This window comes from Amphiprion ocellaris, chromosome 8 (assembly GCF_022539595.1).
Source record: "Amphiprion ocellaris isolate individual 3 ecotype Okinawa chromosome 8, ASM2253959v1, whole genome shotgun sequence".
NCBI lineage: Eukaryota > Metazoa > Chordata > Actinopteri > Pomacentridae > Amphiprion > Amphiprion ocellaris.
In genome coordinates, this window is record NC_072773.1 from 2,424,397 (window position 1) to 2,444,212 (window position 19,816).

General features: G+C 37.4%; 1 protein-coding gene across 1 annotated transcript; it reads right to left on the reverse strand.

The window, feature by feature from the left end:
* Positions 1-618: 618 nt before the first annotated feature.
* Positions 619-19,625, reverse strand: mapre1b (microtubule-associated protein, RP/EB family, member 1b). The gene is made up of 7 exons (XM_023270419.3): positions 19,458-19,625; positions 16,229-16,356; positions 10,718-10,863; positions 8,681-8,882; positions 8,470-8,579; positions 7,281-7,433; positions 619-5,109 (listed from the first exon to the last, which is right to left on the reverse strand). Exons 2-7 carry the CDS (start codon positions 16,347-16,349, stop codon positions 5,065-5,067), a joined length of 777 nt encoding a protein of 258 aa, XP_023126187.1. The 5' UTR covers positions 16,350-16,356; positions 19,458-19,625; the 3' UTR covers positions 619-5,064.
* Between the last annotated feature and the right edge of the window lie 191 nt (positions 19,626-19,816).

The window sequence follows — 19,816 nt, forward strand, 5'->3', positions numbered from 1 at the left end:
AGTTTTGCATCTTTTAGCGTCATGTTTTCTGTATTTTAATACAGCTTTTACATCTTTTAGTGTCATTTTTTTGTCTTTTCCTGTCACTTTTCTGTATTTTGTTATTTTTGCATCTTTTAATGATATTTTTAGATCTTTGTCATTTTTCTGTATTTCAGATTCTCTAGCAATTAAAAAAACAAAAATCTGCCCGAAATACCCTTTTATTGTCTGTATGAAACTTTTCTTGTAAGTTTTGCATCTTTTAGCATAATTTTTCTGGGTTTTTGTTTCATTTTTGCATCTTTTCTTATATTGTTGCATCCTTTCGTGTCATTTTTCTGTATTTTAGTATCATTTATGCATCTTTCGTGTTATTTTTGCATCTTTCAGTGTCATTTATGCATCTTTTAGAGACATTTTTGTATCTTTTAATGACATTTTGCATCTTTTATTATCTTTCTGTTTTAGTGCCAATTTTGCATCTTTTAGTGATATTTTTCTGTATTTGAGATTCTCCAACATTAAAAAAAACAAAACAGGCCGAAATAAAAAATTTTTTTTGCGTCTTTTAGTGTCCTTTGTCAGTATTTTAGATTCTCTAGCAATAAAATAAAAACAAAAAACGAGGCCCGAGTCTGACGTGGAAATGCTGTTTTATTGTCTGTACCAAACTTGATTTAAGAAAACCGAGTTCATCAGAGTATAAGAAACACTTGACAGAGAGAACGGCCCACAGTGTTCACGTCATCGGCACTGACTGTTGAGGGGAAGAAAAAAGAAACTAAAAAACACATTTAAAGCCAAATATTTCTCTTTGCTCAGACGTTTTCTGTCTTCTTTCATTCACACAGTCCTTCTAACACTTACGAAGCTTCACTACTATCATCAAACCGTCTCCAAACTGCAAAAAAACCCGACGATTGTCAAAAGAATCTCCAGCGACGGACAGAAAAGCTCCTCGTGCTCCAGCAGATCGCTCAGTACCGACAGTATTTCAGGGTTTTAGTCACGACAGGCACTCTTTTAAAAGTTCTGTTTACAGTTTCACATTTTCCTGCATCGAGAAAATGGAAAAAAACTGAAAGACAGAGTTCGTTTAGTCCATTTATCTCAACATTAACCTTCTCAAACCCGTCTCCTAAACCAAAAGAAAGAACCTGAAGCTACAACAACCTAAACATTTTACTCCAACCAATATTAAATTAAAACAATCACGTGTAAGAGCTGAAATTCAATATTCCAAAGTGGTTTGCTTCGAGAAAAAAGCTTCAAATTCTCCTAAAGGTCAACAATTTCTGCTTTCTTTCCTTCTCTGTGACCATAAACTGATGAAACAAGGCATCAAATTGGGATTTAGTCAACATTTTTCACCATTTTCTGACTTTTTAAGGGTATAAATAGATAATAAATGACAATATAGCAAAACATAGTCAGAATAACGAAAAAAAATTGTCCTTATACCTGCTCATCACTTCAGAAGTAACCATTTTTAAAATTGTTTATGAAGGAGAAAGAGTTCAGGTAAATTGTTTAAATTCATCTTTGCGACGTTCAAATGGAGCTCTCTCTGAAATGATGCACATCTACTTCAGTTGTTGCACCAGATTTTTAATTTGGCTTTTATTATTAACTTGAGGTGAAATTTCTCATCAGATCTATAGTTTTAGTGAGTTTTCAGACAATAAAGTTCATACTTGTGGTAAATATTTGTTCAGTTCTGCAGCCAAATCGTATTTTCAGGGATGTTTGCTCCTGAGACTCCTCATTTTAGTTGTTTTTCCTGCTACACAGAGGAAAACTGAGAAAAAGTCACTTAAAACAGATCCTCAAACTAAATATGCTGTAGTACACGGATGGAAACAACAATAAAGCATCAACGAACCACAAGATCCCATCAAACAGAGCACATTCTGAAAATAAAGATTGAGATTCTTACTGAAGGCACCATGACAAAGATTTCTGTGATTCTTAATGACCTCCTACCAGAGATTATGTAGTAAGTAAAACTGGGTTCAAATTTTTATGTCACTGTGGCATTTGAAACTGCACACTGTTTAATAATCGGCTGACTATTGACTCAGAAAGGTATTAGTGACAAAATCACGAAACTACAAACTTAGAATCCTTAGCGTACTACTGTGAGTTGTCTCTTTGTGTGACAAATTGGTGATTTTATCATTTTTCTTCATTTTCCTCCATTAAACATTAGAAATTCTTGAAAAATCAGGGCAGGAATGCGTATTATGGGAAGTAGCAGTGGTTTGGCGAGCAATGGGCACCATGATAAAGATTTCTGTGACGTTTAATGACCTCCGATTAAGGAAAACTGAGATCAAATAGGACTGAATTCTTGTATCACTGAGGCATATGAAGTAGTGCACCCTTTAATAATCTGCTGATTATTGATTTAGCAACTTATTAGCAACAAAATTACAGAACTACAAAATTAGCATCCTTAACGTACTGCCGTGAATTGTCTCTTGACGACATCTGTGTGACAAATTGGTAATTTGGTCAGTAATTTTCCTCCATTAAACATTAGAAATTCTTGTAAAATCAAGGCAGGAATACATATTTTAAATATGGAAAGCAGCAGTGGTTTGACTAGCAATGTGCACCATGACAAAGACTTCTGTGACGCTTAATGACCTCTGGCCAGAGTTTACGTATTTAGTAAGGAAAACTAGGATCAAATAGGACTAAATTCTTATATCACTGTGGCATTTGAAATGATGCACTGTTCAATAATCTGCTGATAATTGTTTTAGCAACAAAATTACACAACTACAAAATTAGCATCCTTAGCTTCCTGCCGCAAATTGCCTCTTTACGAGATCTGTGTGACAAACTGGTAGTTTGATCGGTAATTTTTCTTCATTTTCCTCCATTAAACATTAGAAAGCCTAGTAAAATCAGGGCAGGAATGCATATTTTAATTATGGAAAGTAGCAGTGGTCTGGCTAGCAATGGGCACCATGACAAAGACTTCACTGATGCTTCATGACCTCTGACTAGAGTTTATGTACTAAGGAAACCTGGGACTAAATTCTTTTGTCACTGTGTCGTTTGAAACAGTGCACCCTTTAATAATTAGCGGATTGTTGATTTAGAAACTTATTAGCTCAAAAATGACAAAACTACAACATTAGCATCCTTAGCATCCTGCCACAAAGTGTCTCTTTGTGTGACAAATTGGTGATTTGATCAGTCATTTTCCTTCACTTTCCTCCATGAAACATTAGAAAACAGAAATGAATTGTGAATTTGTGTCGGCTAAAGGGCATAAACATCGATTCAACTGATCTTTAATTTAATTCTGCAGCCGCTTAGACCGAACTAAAGGCAAAAAAACAACAAATAAATCAGCATAAATATATAATTTCTTGTTTGCTTTGCGAGCGTTTAATGGAAGACAGGTGTCAGCCACCCACAAAACCTCCGATGTCGAGTAGATTCAGAACACATTAAAAAATACGACTGTAACAGTACAAACAGCAGACGCACAATAAAGTAAAAAAAAAAAAAAACAGAAAGAAAGTTATGAAAAATCTTTTGATAAGGCCACTGATAAAGTCGTGTGTATTCCAAGTGTTTGTTTTTGTAAACAGTACAGTGGAAAAAAGACTCAAATGAGATCAACGGTAGAAGAAGAATTTGGCTTCAGTGAACTTTTAGCTTTACGATTCCACAAAAAAAACACGGTTTCGATGTGGCGGCTACATGCAGCAAAATCTGATCACAGTGTTTCGTCACGTGGAATTTATTTCGGCATAAAAACAGACAAAAATCAGCTACGATCAGAAATGCTTCGACTCATTTAGGAAGCCTCAAATGTGAGTGAAAGGGTTTTTTTTTCTTTAAATATCCAAAAACCTATTTCTTGCTGGAAAACAAGTTTCCAACAGGCGAAGGAGCTCAAACAGAAGTTAAAGGTGAACGAAAACAAACAAAAGAAAAGAAAAAGCTGCGTGAGGGGGAAAGACGTGAGTAGCGTTAATTTACAAAAGCTTGTCAAAGAAGGCGTCCTCGGTGGCGACGGCTAAACGGAAGGCCGAGAAAAGACCCACCTCGTCCCGGACTAAACCCTGAGCCCCTCAAAATACGGAAATGCTGCCCTGTTTCCGTACGGAATGAAATTATGCGGTAAAGAAACACTGCCGTGTTTCCATACGGAAATTAGGCAGTAAAGAAGCATTTCTGTACGAAAATTAGGTGGTAAAGAAGCGCCTCCGTGTTTTCGTATGAAAATTAGGCAGTAAAAAAAAAATGCTTCCATATTTCCGTACGAAAATTAGGCAGTAAAGAAACGCTGCCGTGTTTCCGTACAAAAATTAGGCGGTAAACAAATGCTGCCGTGTTTCCGTGCAAAAATTAGGTGCTAAAGAAGCGCCTCCGTGTTTCCGTACAACTATCAGGCGGTAAAGAAATGCTTCTGTACGAAAATTAGGTGGCACAGAAACGCTGCCATGTTTCCGTACAAAAATTAGGAGGTAAAGAAACGCTGCCGTGTTTCGTATGGACAACTAGCCTGCCGTGCTGCATTTCTTTACCACCTAATTTCCTTTAGCAAAACAGACGCCCCCAGATTTGGTGTTTCTGAATAGGAATGTGTTTTTTTGTTTCTTGCTTTTCCTCAAGTCTGCGAACGCATCGTCTTCTTTCCAAATGAATAAAAATTGAGGCACAAAACACTCAAATCTGGGTTAGTTCGGGACGAAGCAGAAGGAGGTTCTTCACTGATTTCATTTTTTTTAAACATGTTTTAAACACACACTCACACACACACACACACACACACACACACACACACACACACACACACACACACACACACACACACACACACACACACACACACACACACAGAAACATCACCGTGATTTTCACACTCAAGAAGTCCGTTACAAAAACCAGATGTGTGGTGCATCGTCGGGTTGAGGTGGAGCTGAGGAGGAGGAGGAAGTCCGGCGGGTTGAGGGCGGTTCGGGACAGTTTGGATCGGACGTGAAACCGAACCGGATTTGGAGGTGGGTTTGAAGACCGGGGCGTTCAAAAAGGAAAAGTTGCTTGCAGTCTTGAATATTAAAACTCCTCCTGCTCCTCGGCATCCGGTATCACGAAACCCTCCTGAAGAGAAGGAGGAGAAAGAGATGTTAGATAAAACCAGAATTTTACATCTACAGTCAGAGAAAGATCAATTATCTGGATGAGATTTGGTATTTATCTCGAGCAGAAACTGCAAAACCTGAACAAGAAACCAGGAAGTTAGCATCTCTCACGGCAGCTAATGCTACGCTAACAGCTAGCGGCTAAGTTAGCAGGCAGATTAACCTGAAACAAGAGTCTGGAAAACAAGAATTAATTTAAGATCTGGACCTTAGTGGACGATAAAAGAGAAAAAGAGTGAAATATTAAGAAAATACAAGAACAGCAGGAGACAAACTGTAATTTTTCCCTCCTGTTTATATTTTACAGTATTCTGTGTCACTTTTGAAACATTTGAGTCAGTTTTGTCAGATTTTAAGTTATTTTGGACAATTTTTTAACCATTTTGGGGGAATTTTGAATCACTTTGGAAACATACGAGTCATTTTTTTCTAATTTAAAGTCACTTGGGACAATTCTTTAACCATACTGAAGATTTTTGTAATCTCTTTAGGAAAAGGTTTAAGAATTTAGGAGAATTTTGAATCACTCTAGAAGCATAGGAGTCATTTTTGTCCAATTTTAAGTTACTTTGGAAATATTGGAGTCATTTTTGTCCAATTTCAAGTTACTTTGGAAATGTTTTGAGTCATTTTGGTCTGATTTTAAGTTATTTTGGACAATTCTTTAACCATTTTGGGGAAATTTTCAATCACTTTGGAAACATTTCAGTCATTTTTATCCAATTCTAAGTCATTTTGGAAACGTTTTGGGTCATATTTGTCCAATTTTAAGTCACTAAGAAATGTTTTGAATCATTTTTGTCCAATTCTAAGTCACTTTGGAAACATCTCAGTAATTTTGCCAGATTTTTATTAATTTTGGACAATACTTTAATCATTTTGAAGATTTTATGAATCACTTTGGGAAAAGTTTTAATGATTTTGGAGAACTCTGAATCACTTTGGAAACGTTTGAGTCATTTTTGTCAGATTTATAGTAATTTTGGACAATTCTTTAACCCATTTTGAAGATTCTATGAATCACTTTGGGAAAAATTTTGGAGAACTTTGAATCATTTTGGAAACATTTGATTCATTTTTGTCCAATTTTAAGTCATTTTGGACAATCCTTTAACCATTTTGACAAAAAAGTCTGTTGCTTTGGAAAAGTTTTGAGTGACTGAAATATATTTTATGCTGTTCACTTCAAAATTCAGTAAGCTCTGAGAGTCAATTTTGTCAACACATGATTAAATGTCCACTGTATTTCAATGATTAATTAATTAAATCACAGTAAGAAAGTAGTTACTAACTGACTGGTGTAGATTCTCAGTTTGGACAAATCTTTTACCATTTTGAAGATTTTTGAAGTCACTATTGAGTAATTCTAGAAAATTGTTGTCATTTTGGACAATTCTTTAACTATTCTGACAAAAAAAAATTCCGTTGCTTTGGAAAAGTTCTGAATTGTTGAAATGTATTTTATGCTGTTTAATATACAGTAAGCTGATGTTTTCTTTACCTGGTTTTCAAAGTCTTAATGGAACTGAGTTGAATTAGAGGTGAACATGATGTGTTAGATTTATCAACACATGAAGAAATGTCCACTGCATTTCAACGATTATTTAATTAAATAACTAATCAAAAGTAGCTCCTGACTGACCGGTGTAGATTCTCAGTTTTCCAGGTCATGGTGATCCTAGGAGTTTCAATAAAATGAAACTGGGTTCTTCTCTTTAGAACCTAAAAGAGATGCTTTTTTACAGACTGTCAGATCGATCTGACTGTTGGTTGAGTTTAAAATCTGCATCCCTGGTCTAGACGACTAGTGCCAGCAGAGAGCAGGCTGGATGCCATTCCTCTGCAGGAATTTGCAACGGCATCAGCAGTTGTTAACACACGAACAAATGGGCTTTAACTTGGTATTGAACTGGGAACCCGTTATAGAGCCACGTCGGTTCAAAGAATAAGGCTGCACATTTCTGCTGTTGTCCCTAAATAACACAGCAACACTAAATTCTATCTTTTTGTCTAAACAACTTCTTCCTGTGTGCAGACTATTCTTGATTAGCTTGGTTTTATCGTGTAAAGTTCTAATCTCTCATCTTAAAAACAACCTTCAAACTTCACTAAGAACCAGTTTCAACTCACGTCTGTGGCGTAGAGGATGTCTACGATCCTCTGCACCGTCGTATCGCCTTCTCCTTCCTTCTCCTGGCAGATCATCTCAATGTTCCGCAGCTTTCCAAAATAAAAGTCTCTCTCCTTCTCCATGTCTCGAATGGTGGATTTCAGCATCTCCATCTGCGGGTGGAAAAAGAAGCCAACAAACATTAAGTTTAGCTTCATTGTCAAATGAGTCATTTCAGACAGAATTCTGGGAATGTTTTGCTGCATTTTTGTATTTTCACCATCAAAAAACATTTTAAGGCTTCAGTATCTCCAGAAATAATACTTCTACAGCTATGAAACTGGGTGAAAACAGACAAAACAGCTTCCAGTAGATTCAGATGATCAAATCGCTCCAGCAGAGGATAAATGTTCAATTATTGGGACTTAAAAATGGGAAAAGTGCACAATTTTCACACAAGGATGGTATTGTGTCTCCATAAAATTCCTGTAAGTGTGTATCTATGGATGGATCCATATTTCTACTAAAACACAGTCTTTGGTCGACATTTCTCCAACTTTTGAGGCTCTAGCATCAGTAGAATGTGATGTTTTGTAGTAGAATATATGGATAAATTCATCAACACTCAAGAACACTGGATTTCCAAGTGATTGTGGACTCATTTTAAAGCATTTTGTGAATTCTTTAGTTATTTAGGTCAGGTTTTTATCATTTTAGTCAAGGTTTGAACAAATTTGAACAAAGAGTCTTTGTGGACCATTCTTGAGCTGTTTTACGGTTAGTAGTTGTTTTTGTCAATTTTGTGAGTAATTTTAAAATTACACAAAAATAAACAAAAAAACTAATTTGAGAACATGAACTTTTCTAAATTAACCACAAAAAATTTTAACGTAATAAGGTTTTGGGTTCCAAAGTAAACCTTGAATACAAATGAACCAGTGGAGGAACACCATCTGCTGCTGGACATTTTTAAACTCATATTACCTTACTATTGTATGTAATGCAATATTTTATACCTATGAATTGTTTTTTACCAGTCCGACGTTGAGTTCATGCACTGAAATTTCAGTCAAATGTGCGCCAACTAGTGTATGACAATAAAGCGTTTTTCTATTCTCCATCTAAAGTTGTTGTAAAGATGACCAGATCTTTCCCCCTTCAGAAATGGATTTATTATTATTACTATTATTAAACAGGAAAGTGTTTAACCTCATTCATGAGCTCTGCCCTCTCCTCGTCACCTCCTCCCATCCCCGGCTTCCTGGCGCTGGTCGGAGCCAACTTGGGCGCTACCTTGGCGACCGGAGGTCTCTGAGCAGCTGAAGAGAGATGAAACAGACCATCAGCACCAGACAGTTTATGATTCATCACTGGTCCAAACTCTGACCCACCAAAACAAATAACTGGCTGCAGCTCTCACCTTGAGTGAGGGGCTTTCTGGGGGCTTTGCCCAGAGCCGATGTGGCGGGGTTGGGCATCGGCATGGCGTCCTGCCCCTGTCTGGCCTCCACCGGGTTGTACTCCGTCCCGTCGTAGTTGGCGTCGAAGAATTTCTTAAACCACTGGACGAATTCAAAGTTGTCTTGGAACTTCCCCTTCACCAGTTTGTCTACTGGAATGATCTGGAGACAAAAGAGAATAGAGAGAGTCAGACCAGCGCTTTAAAGTCAGCTGCTTTAGTTTCTGGAGGTTCTTTTAGTCGTTTTTTCAGTTGGGGTGATCAGACAAATATATCGACTGCTGGCTAAGCTCGTTGCTGCAACTGCAGTTTTTGTCATTTTATTACTCCGTCAAGGAACAAGGCGGAGTTATGTGACGATCGGTGTGCGTTTGTCCGTCTGTTAGCAACATTACTCAAAAACGGACTAATGACAAACGGACCAAGTGATTAGATTTTGGCAGTGATGCGGCTTATAGTCTGGATCCACGGATTTGTTAAAGATTTCTGTATCGATGTCAGATAGCGGCACGGCGTCACTGTAACCATGACAACCCACCGCTGTGGACTTATCAGGACTTATCCGTCGGAAATGATACAAGGAACAACTAATTAAATTGTGGGGGTGTTTCTGAGTCACATCAGTTCCCGCCTCTCGCTACATATTTACGTGATTCGGTATCCGTACATAACGTACACATGCATAACACACACCTGTGTTCAACACAAGGTTGTTGTGTTTGTGGGTACATCTATATTAACTGGACACATTCTATGTTGCCGTGATTTCTGATCATCAATAACTAATAAACAAATGCTGCATTTATTTTAAAAAATGCTCCATTTCTGACAATGCCATACAGGGGAATGAGCAGCCTTGGAGGAGGACAAAACCAGCCCTCCAGAGGGTCCAATCCAGCTCGTGGAACGACTTTGTAAAGTGTAAAAATTCCAGAGAAGACATTAACTGCAGATTGTAAATTTGTAAAACTATAAATATAAAATTATTTCTAGACCATGACAAGTTCTTTTGATCACAAAGTAAAATACTAGATTTTTTATTGTTCTTTTGTCATTCTGCATCTCATTTATGTAATATTTTGTCTTTTTGTTGTTTTTTGTCTTTTTATCTGACTTTTGTCATTTGTCTCTGCAAAAACATTTGTCTATGTTTTTCTTTCTCATTTTTGTCGTTTGGTGTTTCCTTTTTGTCTCATTTTTGTCATTTTGTGTTTTACTCTATTCCTTGTTTTGTGTACCGTTTTTGTCATTTTGTGTCTTTTTTTGTCTCGCTTGTGTCATCTATTTTTTTGTCATTTTGTTTCTCACTTTTGTCGTTTGTCCATTTTTTTGCCACTTTGGAACTTTTTTGTATCTTTTTTTGCTTTGTTTCGTGTCTTTCTCATTTTTTGTCATTTTGTTTGGCGCTTTTGTCTTTTTTTTGTCTTGTTTTGTAATATTTTGTCTTTTTTTTGTTTTCTGTGTTTTTTTGTCTGACTTTTGTCATTTTGATCATAAAGTACATACTATACTATATCATTGAGTTCCAGATACCTGTGACTAAATGTTTTGTTCCTTTGTAGATGCTGTGATCCGGGTTCAACTTGGGTTGAATGTGGCCCCTTAACTAAAAAGAGTTTGACACCCCTGATCTAAGACAAAAGTGAAAAACTATTTTTCAAGTATATAAAAACATAAACATCAAAATTTTAAAAATGGTTAAAAAATAAAGCCACGGTGAGCACAACGCAGCGTAAACAAACTCATCTGTTAAGTAAACACCACGTTTCACCGAGCTGACACAGAAAACCACGATCTTATCGCGACTGCAGCAGCATGACGAAGCGATTCTGACTGCATGAACTTTGCATATGACGGCTGCATGTTCTGAACAACAGGTTTCAAACTGGATCATCAACCAAACAGCCCTCTAATGTCAGAGTCCTCCATGTTCTTCCACAGCTTCTGCAGCGTGTAATTTGAAGCTGACATGTGCGGTAGCTGCAAGTTACTACTCACTTTGTCCACTCCCATCTTTTTGAAGGCGGCCTGCAGGAGCTTGAAGTTGTGGATGTATTCATGCTCCAGCTTGGCACCAAATTTGACTCTCTTCAGAGGCATGGAGTTGGGGAACAGCATGTCCATGAACTGGCAGTAGGCAGCACCTGCACACACAAAAAGAAAACCCATTACAGGCGTTGTAAAATCTAACATAAGGAAGGTAGCACAGGCAGGTTAACAAGCAGAGGATTCACAGAAAATGTGAGAAAAGGATGAAAGAAGAGGGAGAAAAGCTACAGATGTTTTTGAGCTTTAGAAGGCAGGATTTCTTTTTAAAAAAGTATTAATAAAGTCAATGAAACACCAGAAGAGGTGGTTCATGAACATATTGTGAAAAAAAATCACTTTATTCTCTGACTCATGTTTAAAATTTCACCGAATACAAACCAAATTAGATTTTTTTTAAAAATCTCTGAGCTAGCCAACTGTGACCAACAATCATGCGACAAAAATTCTGAGTTTTCAGGATGAACTGCAGGCAGCACAAAAAATAGACACAAAACGACCCAAAAAGAAACACAAGATGACAAAAACGACACCCAAAAAATGACACAAAATGGCAAAAAACAAGTCAAAGTGGCAGAAAAATGACAAAAACAGCACAAACGAAATACCAAATGATGCAAATGAGACACAGAACAGCAAAAAAACAAGACGAAACAACTAAAATGTGACAAAAATAACAAGAAGAGATGACGAGAGAAACCAAGAGAATAATCAAAGTTACTAGATGGATAGAATAAATGCAGCATGGCTCAGAAACAGTGAACAGAGGAGTTAAAGTTGTCGGAGATACATTCAGCATGGTGAAACATCTTTCTACAGCTGATGAGGAGAGACAGAAATGTGGCCTAAGATGTGTCCAAAATGACAAACTGACCTTAATGAGTCAAATCTTGTTCAAAATTACAAATTGGCAGATATTTCCAGGAACTTTCAAGCAAGTTTGGAGCATTTTTGAGTTTTTTTAAACAATTCTTGCCTCATTTTGGAATTTTTTTGGACCAATTTTGAGTCAATTTGGACAATTTTATGTTACTTTGGACAAATTTAAAATAGTTTCAGACTGAAAACCAAAACTACTAGATGAATAAAATAAATGCATCAAGGCTCAGAAACAGTGAAGAGAGGAGCAAGTTGTTGGAGATACATTCAGCATGGTGAAACATCTTTCTACAGGTGCATGAATACGTCTGTAGAGGCCGATGCCCAGAAACTGCTTGAAATTTACAGAATTTATCCGTCCTTTTATTGGTTTTTTTGTTGTGTTTGTCAGTGACTGACAGCGATGACAACACCCACTTTAAGAACAACTCCATCCCCAAACCACTGAGCTAAAATAAACACAAATGCATGTTAGCTGCATGTATAATAAGTATTGACAACTAAAAGGTGACACTGAAGGCTAATATTTTTGCTCTTCTTTAGAGAAACCTTCTGTACCGTTGTTTTGTTAATTGGATATTAAAGAAAACAGACTTTAAGGGACACTTCAGCAGCAGCATTGAACACAAACAGCTTCCTCAGGGTTACTTAGCATCTCCAGGCTGCAAACTCATCTTTCTGCTGTACGACTACAAATCCAGTTGACTCATGTATTCGTCCACAGGGGATTAAAGTACATTGTCCCGGCACTGGCTGCCTGGACACGCCTTTTAACAACACACTTAGAAGCTCTGGGTTTGGACATTAACACACCAGACAGACAATCTGCAGCAACACAAGCATGAGCAGGCAGACGGCGGAGAACAAAGACCTGAGCAGCATTAACGTTTAGCCACATGTTTCTACTGAACCAAACACAGCTTTCATCTGTGTCTTCATTTATCTCCTTACATGAGTCACCATCATGGGTATTAAAGGGGCAACGCCTCCAAATCAGGACATTTAACAGAAAGAATCACATTTTCTATGAGAGTAAACAAAAGAAGGTTTAATTCAGGTAAAAACTGAATCTGTTTAGATCAGGGCTGTCCAACATGAGGCCCCAAACCGGCCCTCAAAGTGTAAAATTACAGAGAAGACATTAAATGCAGATTGTAAATCTGTAAAACTATAAATTTAAAATAATTTCTAGACCATGACAAGTTGTTTTGATCATAAAGTAAAATACTGGATTGTTCATTGTTCTTTAGTGTCTCATTTTTGGAGTAATATGTCTTGTTTTTGTTGCTTTATTGTCTGACTTTTGTCGTTCGTCTCATGTTTTTGTCATTTTGTGTTTCCTTTTTGTCTCTTGTGTTTTTTGTTTCATTTTTGTCATTTTGTGTTTTGCTTTATTCGTTGTTTTGTGCATTTTGTGTCATTTTGTGCATTTCTTTTGTTTCATTTCTGTTGTTTGTCCATTGTTTCGTCGCTTTGTAACTTTTTTCTTTACTTTCTGTTTTTGTTTTGTGTCGTTCGTCTCATTTTTTGTTGTTTTCTTTCTAGTTTTTGTCATTTTGTGTTTCGTTTTTGTAATATTTTGTCTTGTTTTTGCTGTTTGTTTGTCTAATTTTTGTCGTTTTGATCATAAACTAAAATATTATATCATTCAGTTCCAGATGACTAAATGTTGTGTTCCTTTGTAGACACTGTGATCTGAAAGTTGTGATGTGGAAATGATAAACTGAGGCTGATTGTTGCTGAAATTTAACTTATTTTTCTGAAGAAATTTCCTGTTGTTCATGATGTTTTATAAAAAGACTTTATTAAATGTGAAAATGTTTGCACTAAAACAATGGAAACACCTCAAACAGTTGTGGTTATTTATAGGTTATTATGCTGTGATTTAACTGGTCACTTCAGCTCAGATTGGGCAGTATGTGGAACCTGAACTAAAATGAGTTTGACACAACCTGATTTAAACATTTCTAAACTGCTAATTTTGTGAATATTTCCCCATATATGTGTTTAATGAAGGAAAGCTTATAACAAGCTTCATAGGAGGGCAATAATCGATCAATCGATATTATTAATTACTACACAGGCTCTTTATTTTGTGTGTACAGCCGGATCAGGCAAACAAAACATCTTACTATGCACTACACCATGCACAACTGTGTACGTAACAAATACATTTGATTTGATAATTATTTACCTTTTTTTTGTCAACAGAAAATGTCTGATTTGAATTTAACCATTTGTGCCAATTTGTCAAGGTTCACAGACGATAATTCACTCAACATGACAATAAATTAATTTACATACAGAAACAAGAAAAGCACTCAGACAGCGCAGTCCTCCGCCAAGGCTGCTCAGTCATATCATTTCTGACATATAAAATCCACAACTAAAGAAGTCTCAGTTGTCATTTCAGAATGAAAATCAGTGCAACAAGAATGACCATAATATGACCAGACTCCAGCAGCATGTTCCTGTTAGTACCTCTGCTCTCAGAGGCAGAACATTCAATCAGCAAAACTAGAAAAGCACTCAGAGAGCGCAGTACTCCTCCAAGGCTGCTCATCCCCCCATATGGCATTGTCAGAAATGCAGCATTTGCTTATTAGTTATTGATCAAAAACCACAGCAACATAGAATGTGTCCATTTAATATAGATGTACCCACAAACAAAATGACCTGCTGAGCACAGGTGTGTGTTATGCATGTGTACGTTATGTACGGATACTGAATCGCGTGACCTAAATATGTGGCGGGAATTTATAGGACTCAGAAACACCCCCACAATTTAAAATCAGTTGCTGCTTGTATCATTTCCGACGGATAAGTCCTGATAAGTCCTCAGCGGTGGATTTGTAGTAGGATCACAATCATGTGATCGTCAGCAGGCAGCTGATGTAGTGTTCACTTGTTGTCTTATAGTGCTTTTCCACTAGCACCTACTTGGCTCGACTCTACTCGGTTTGTCAGGTTTTCCATTAAGACTAGTAGCTGGTACCAGGTAATATTTTAGCAACTATTTGGCTGGGGTTCCAAGCGAGCTGAGTTGCGGCTATAATGTGATGTCTACAGAGTGCAGGCCACTGATTGGATAGGGAGTGATGACACACAACACCTGTACAGTTGGCAAATGAAGAGGTCGAGACTTTTCTGTCTTTGGTGGCGGACCAAAGAATACAGAGGGAGCTGGATGGTGCGACTCGCAACGAGAAAGTATATCAGGAGGTCTCCGAGTGGATGACTGCCCACGTATACAGCAGGACAATGAAGCAGTGTCGGGAGATGCTGAAAAAGCTCAAAAGTGACTATCGGTCCATCAAGGACCACAACAGCTGGAGTGGGTCAAACCGGAGGTGTTGGAAGTGGTTTAGCCAAATGGACGCCATTTATGGGCACCGTAGAGTGGCCTCGACTCCGCCGCTGCGTTATTCAAGACCATGTTCATGGACGATGAGTGTTTTGTGACTGAACCCACGATGAGGTGGTACTCAGCTGTGATGGAAAACAACCTAAGCCGAGTCGAGCTGAGTAAGTGCTAGTGGAAAAGTGCCTAAAGTTACTGTGACGCCATCCCATTGATACAGAAATCTTTAACAAATCTGTGGATCTAGACTCTAAGCTGCATCATTGCCAAACTCTCATCACTTGGTCCTTGTGTCATTTCTGACCATCCCTGAAAATTTCATCGAAATTTATTAGTCTGTTTTTGAGTTATGTTGCTGACAAAGTGAAAGACAGACAAACTAACAGCAACTGCCACAAAATTCTGCCGCGTTCCTTGACAGAGTAATAAACAAGGATAAAGGAACGATCTCGCCTTTATACACTTGAAATAAACACACCAAGGAAACCCTGGTGAACCTGGTTCAGGTTCCCGATTCATGCAAACAAATTCAGGATTTTTGTCCTGTGGTTTGATGGCGGTTTAATGCATCTGTGTGAAATTATCAAACATACTACTAAACCTTTTGTAACTGCTTTTTAAAAAAAAATGTATTTCTGTGAGATATATATATATATACCCCCAGGCCTACCAGATAAATAAAAAACTCAGCATTAAGCATCAGTGCTCTTCCACATCGTCAGTAAATTCTCTCTGATGTAAAATATCACGCTGGTTCACACCCATCCATTCTTCCAACATGAACACCTGAACAGGCCTGTCACGACTATTCCATAATCACCAGATCGCAACTATTCCACCAATCATTGTTCACAGCAGAATATAAAAACAACCAAATAAAACGAAGAGAAATGTCCTGTTTCAGTCACATTTTCCTCCTGCTGTGGTTTCAGGGCACCGACTGTTTATCTGGAGGCGCTTGGTTTCTAAAAGTCGACCGACTGCATTTCATTTATTGACATCATCTGCATTAATTCAGCTGATGTGGGAACATTTTGGATTGAAGCAGGCGACTGGTTGCTAATACCACCATTAAATCCATATTTATGATTATTCATATGACAGTAAATCATTAACTAAGTGTCATGAAGCTGACAGTCAAACCTTTGAACTAAATGATTGATGAGGTACGGAAACCATCCATCTGGCTCTCACACAGGAGTAAAATAAAACTCACTCCTTACCTGAACACAACATTTCTATCTTGGTGAGGTTCATCTGTAGAGACTCATTGATCCAGACCAGCATGTCGTGACGACTCAAGTTGTCGCTGGTCACTGAAGTGGAGTAGACGTTCACAGCCATCGTTGGTCTAAAGCAGACACCAGGGAGAGGATTTATAGCTTCGTTAAGACGTCAAAACAAGCAAGCATGGAGAAACATCGTTCTACAGCTGATGAGCAGAGCAGAGAGGAAAAACAAGTCTGGAGATTAAACATGGAGATGATGGAGACAAAACCACTACAAAGGGACACAAAATAACAAAAATGAGACACGAAATAACAAAAACGAGACATAAAATAGCAAACGAGACAAAACGACAAAAATTAGACCTAAAATTACAAAAATTAGACAATGTGACAAGAATGAGACATAAAATGACAAAAACTTAGACACAAAATGACAAAAAAACAGAAAATGACAAAAACTAGGCAAACTGACAAAAATTAGACAAAAAAATGACAAAAATGAGATAGAAAATGACAAAAACGAGACAGAAAATGACAAAAAACAAGACAACACGACACAAATGAGACACAAAATGAGACACAAAATGAGAAAAATGAGACAAAACAAAAATGAGACATAAAATGACAAAAACGAGATACAAAATAACGAAAATAGGTACAAAATGACAAAAAATGAGATGACACGACAAAAATGGGACACAAACTGAAAAAAATGAGACATAAATTGATGAAAATGAGACACAAAATTACAAAAACAAGACAAAATGACAAAAATGAGACAAAATGACAAAAACGAGACATAAAATGACAAAGACACAAAATGACAAAAACTAGACACAAAATGACTAAACTTAGGCACACAATGACAAAACGAGACATAAAATGACAAAAATAAGAGACAAAATGACAAAAACTAGACACAAAATGACCAAAAACAAAATTACAAAAAGAAGACATAAAATGACAAAAAAACGAGACAAAAGGACAAAATCAAGACAAAAGGACAAAATCAAGACAAACGAGACAAAACGACCACAGAGACACTAAATGACAAAAATTTGTTGGACGAGATGTGGCACCGGTTCCATTAATCATTACATGTAATGTGGTCATCATAAATGCACTAGCAGTCTCCATTAAGTCTCCGTTTATAGCAGAAACCATCATCCAGCTCTTGTCCAGGTCAGGACAGGACACTGACTTCCTCTACAGCTGAGAGTAATAGCTGCGGGGCTTTAGGAGAAAAACAGTTCTCTGTGGATTTAGTCCACTATTGTAGAGAAAAATGTGATTCTAGCAGATGATTTCACATCTAAACGAGGGAAAACAACCATTTAGTCATGGGTCAGTGAAACTAGTCAATCATATTAGCAGATTTCAAGTCAAAAGGTTTTTCCTGCAGACTTTGGTGTTAGAATATAAAAGGTTTCAACATATTTGCTTTTTATATATATATATATATATATATATATATATATATATATATATATATATATATATATATATATATATATATATATATATATATATATGCTTCTAATGAGCATAAATGACAACTCAATTAACTGCTACCAATTGAAAAGTGCTGAGACAACTGTCATCTAGTTAATTAAGTAATATTTGGTCGTGTTTTAAATGTCAAATCACAAGATATCATTGGTTTCCAGCTTCCAAAATGAGACAATCTTCAGGTTTCCCCTGTTTTATATTTGGAAAAGCTGATATATCTGGAGTCCTGGCTGCTGGTAGAACAAAACGTGGAAGTTGATGGCTTAAAATGTAGTGTAGAGAGACTGGAAGGTGCGCTTTTCACAATTTTTTTGGAGCTCATAGGCTAAACTATTTTACAGACAATTATGTAGTTGATGACAAATCATTAAGATAATTATTTACTTACAGTTTTAATAATTAATATCAATCTTGTTTTAGGCTCAAAATATTGGTCTGTAATACATTAAAACCACATATTAAGTTAGATTTACGGGATTATGATCAGATAAAACATGGCTCTTTGTTTCAACTAGACACAAAATGACAAAAAACAAGACAAAACAACAAAAATAAAACACAAAATGACAAAAAATGAAATATGACAAAAATGAGACGCAAAACAACAAAAATGAGACAAAATGACAAAAGCAAGACACAAAATGACAAAAAAATTAGACAAAATGACAAAAATGTTACACTAAATGAAAAAACTAGACAAAATGAAAAAAATAAGACACAAAATGATAAAAACAAGACATAAATTGACAAAAAACGACGCAAAATGTTGCTGGTCGAACAAAATGTGAAAGCTGATTACTTAACATTTTGTTTAAAGAGATTGGGAGGTGCATTTTTTAGTTTTATTTTTTTTACAATTTATGGAGCTTATAGACTAAAAATATTTTACAGAAAATGATTTAGTTGATGACCAGTCAATAAGACAATTATTACTTACAGTTCTAATAATTAATACTAATCTTGTTTTGTGTCTAGCTGCTTCCCCAGCCGTTAAAATCCTGTTTCTAGCAGCGCCCTCCTCTCTGAGCCTGTAAACGGCTCTGGGATGCAGAGGTAGTGGGCTAGCTCCGGACTGGGAGGATCGGGGTCAGGCTGGGGGGTCTGGATGAGGTTGGGTTCGGGCTAAAGTCTTGATAAACTAGCCGGTAGAAAGTAAGAGTTAACTAAACGCAACAGGGCCCCGTTCAGAAACTTGGAGGCTAACGTTAGCGGCAGTTAGCCCAGCAGTTAGCAGCTTAGCATTCTGAGAGTTAGCCTAGCTGTGCGGCTATTAAACAGACTGTATGAGCCGTTAAAAGCAGCTACATGACATCTGATTAAATTAGCGGCTAATTCACTAGTTCATGCTAATGAACTGTAGCTAACATTAGCATGCTTCCATCACCGGCTAAACGCGACAGCCGGCTAATACCTCACCGACACTGAGACGGTTTCCCCGCCCTGAACTCACCGAGCGCCACCTCGCTAGCTTCAGTTAGCTTGTAGCCGTTAAAGAGAACCGAGAGGCCGAACTCTCCTGCGGCTAACAGAAAGAGAAGCGGGCTAGAGCTAGCCGGAGCCTCGCCCGATCTGTTTGCTTCTGTCCGTGAACAAACGACCACATCCCGGTTCGGTTCCTGCTAGCCACAAGCTAACGGCTCAGCTAGCGTAGCTTAGCCGCCGTTTCACATGCCGGCAAATAAACGATCCGCCACGCCAGCGCCGTTAAACCCACCTGGAGTCGGTTCACAGTTCTCGGACACGGTGATTTCTAGTTTTCTCGGCTGTCACTCGGTGTCATAAAAAGCCAAATCTGTGTTTTTGTTTCGACGTTGCTTCCACTTCTGCTTTTTCCTTCTTCTCCGCTTCTTGGCAGTTCACGCTCACTCTACCGGCAGCGAAGGACCGAGGCCGTGACGTCAACACGCTGCGGCTAACGCCTAAACGTGACGACGTCATCGCGTGGCTTCCTGCTAAATCACAACACAAAGAAGTTTGATTTAAACTATTGCACAGAATTTAACCAGCAGGTCAGAACATTTAAATATTTACAAAAACACTGAACCCCAGCTGTAATTTAATTAAAACGCAATT

Bases quoted from the DNA above. Each gene is read 5' to 3' on its own strand.
- mapre1b (XM_023270419.3), bottom strand. From the start codon at position 16,349: ATGGCTGTGAACGTCTACTCCACTTCAGTGACCAGCGACAACTTGAGT. The intron at 10,864-16,228 runs GTAAGGAGTGAG...TTGTGTGTGCAG, and splicing joins GATAGAAATGTTGTGTTCAG to GTGCTGCCTACTGCCAGTTC. The intron at 8,580-8,680 runs GTGAGAGCTGCA...ATCTCTCTTCAG, and splicing joins CAGAAAGCCCCTCACTCAAG to CTGCTCAGAGACCTCCGGTC.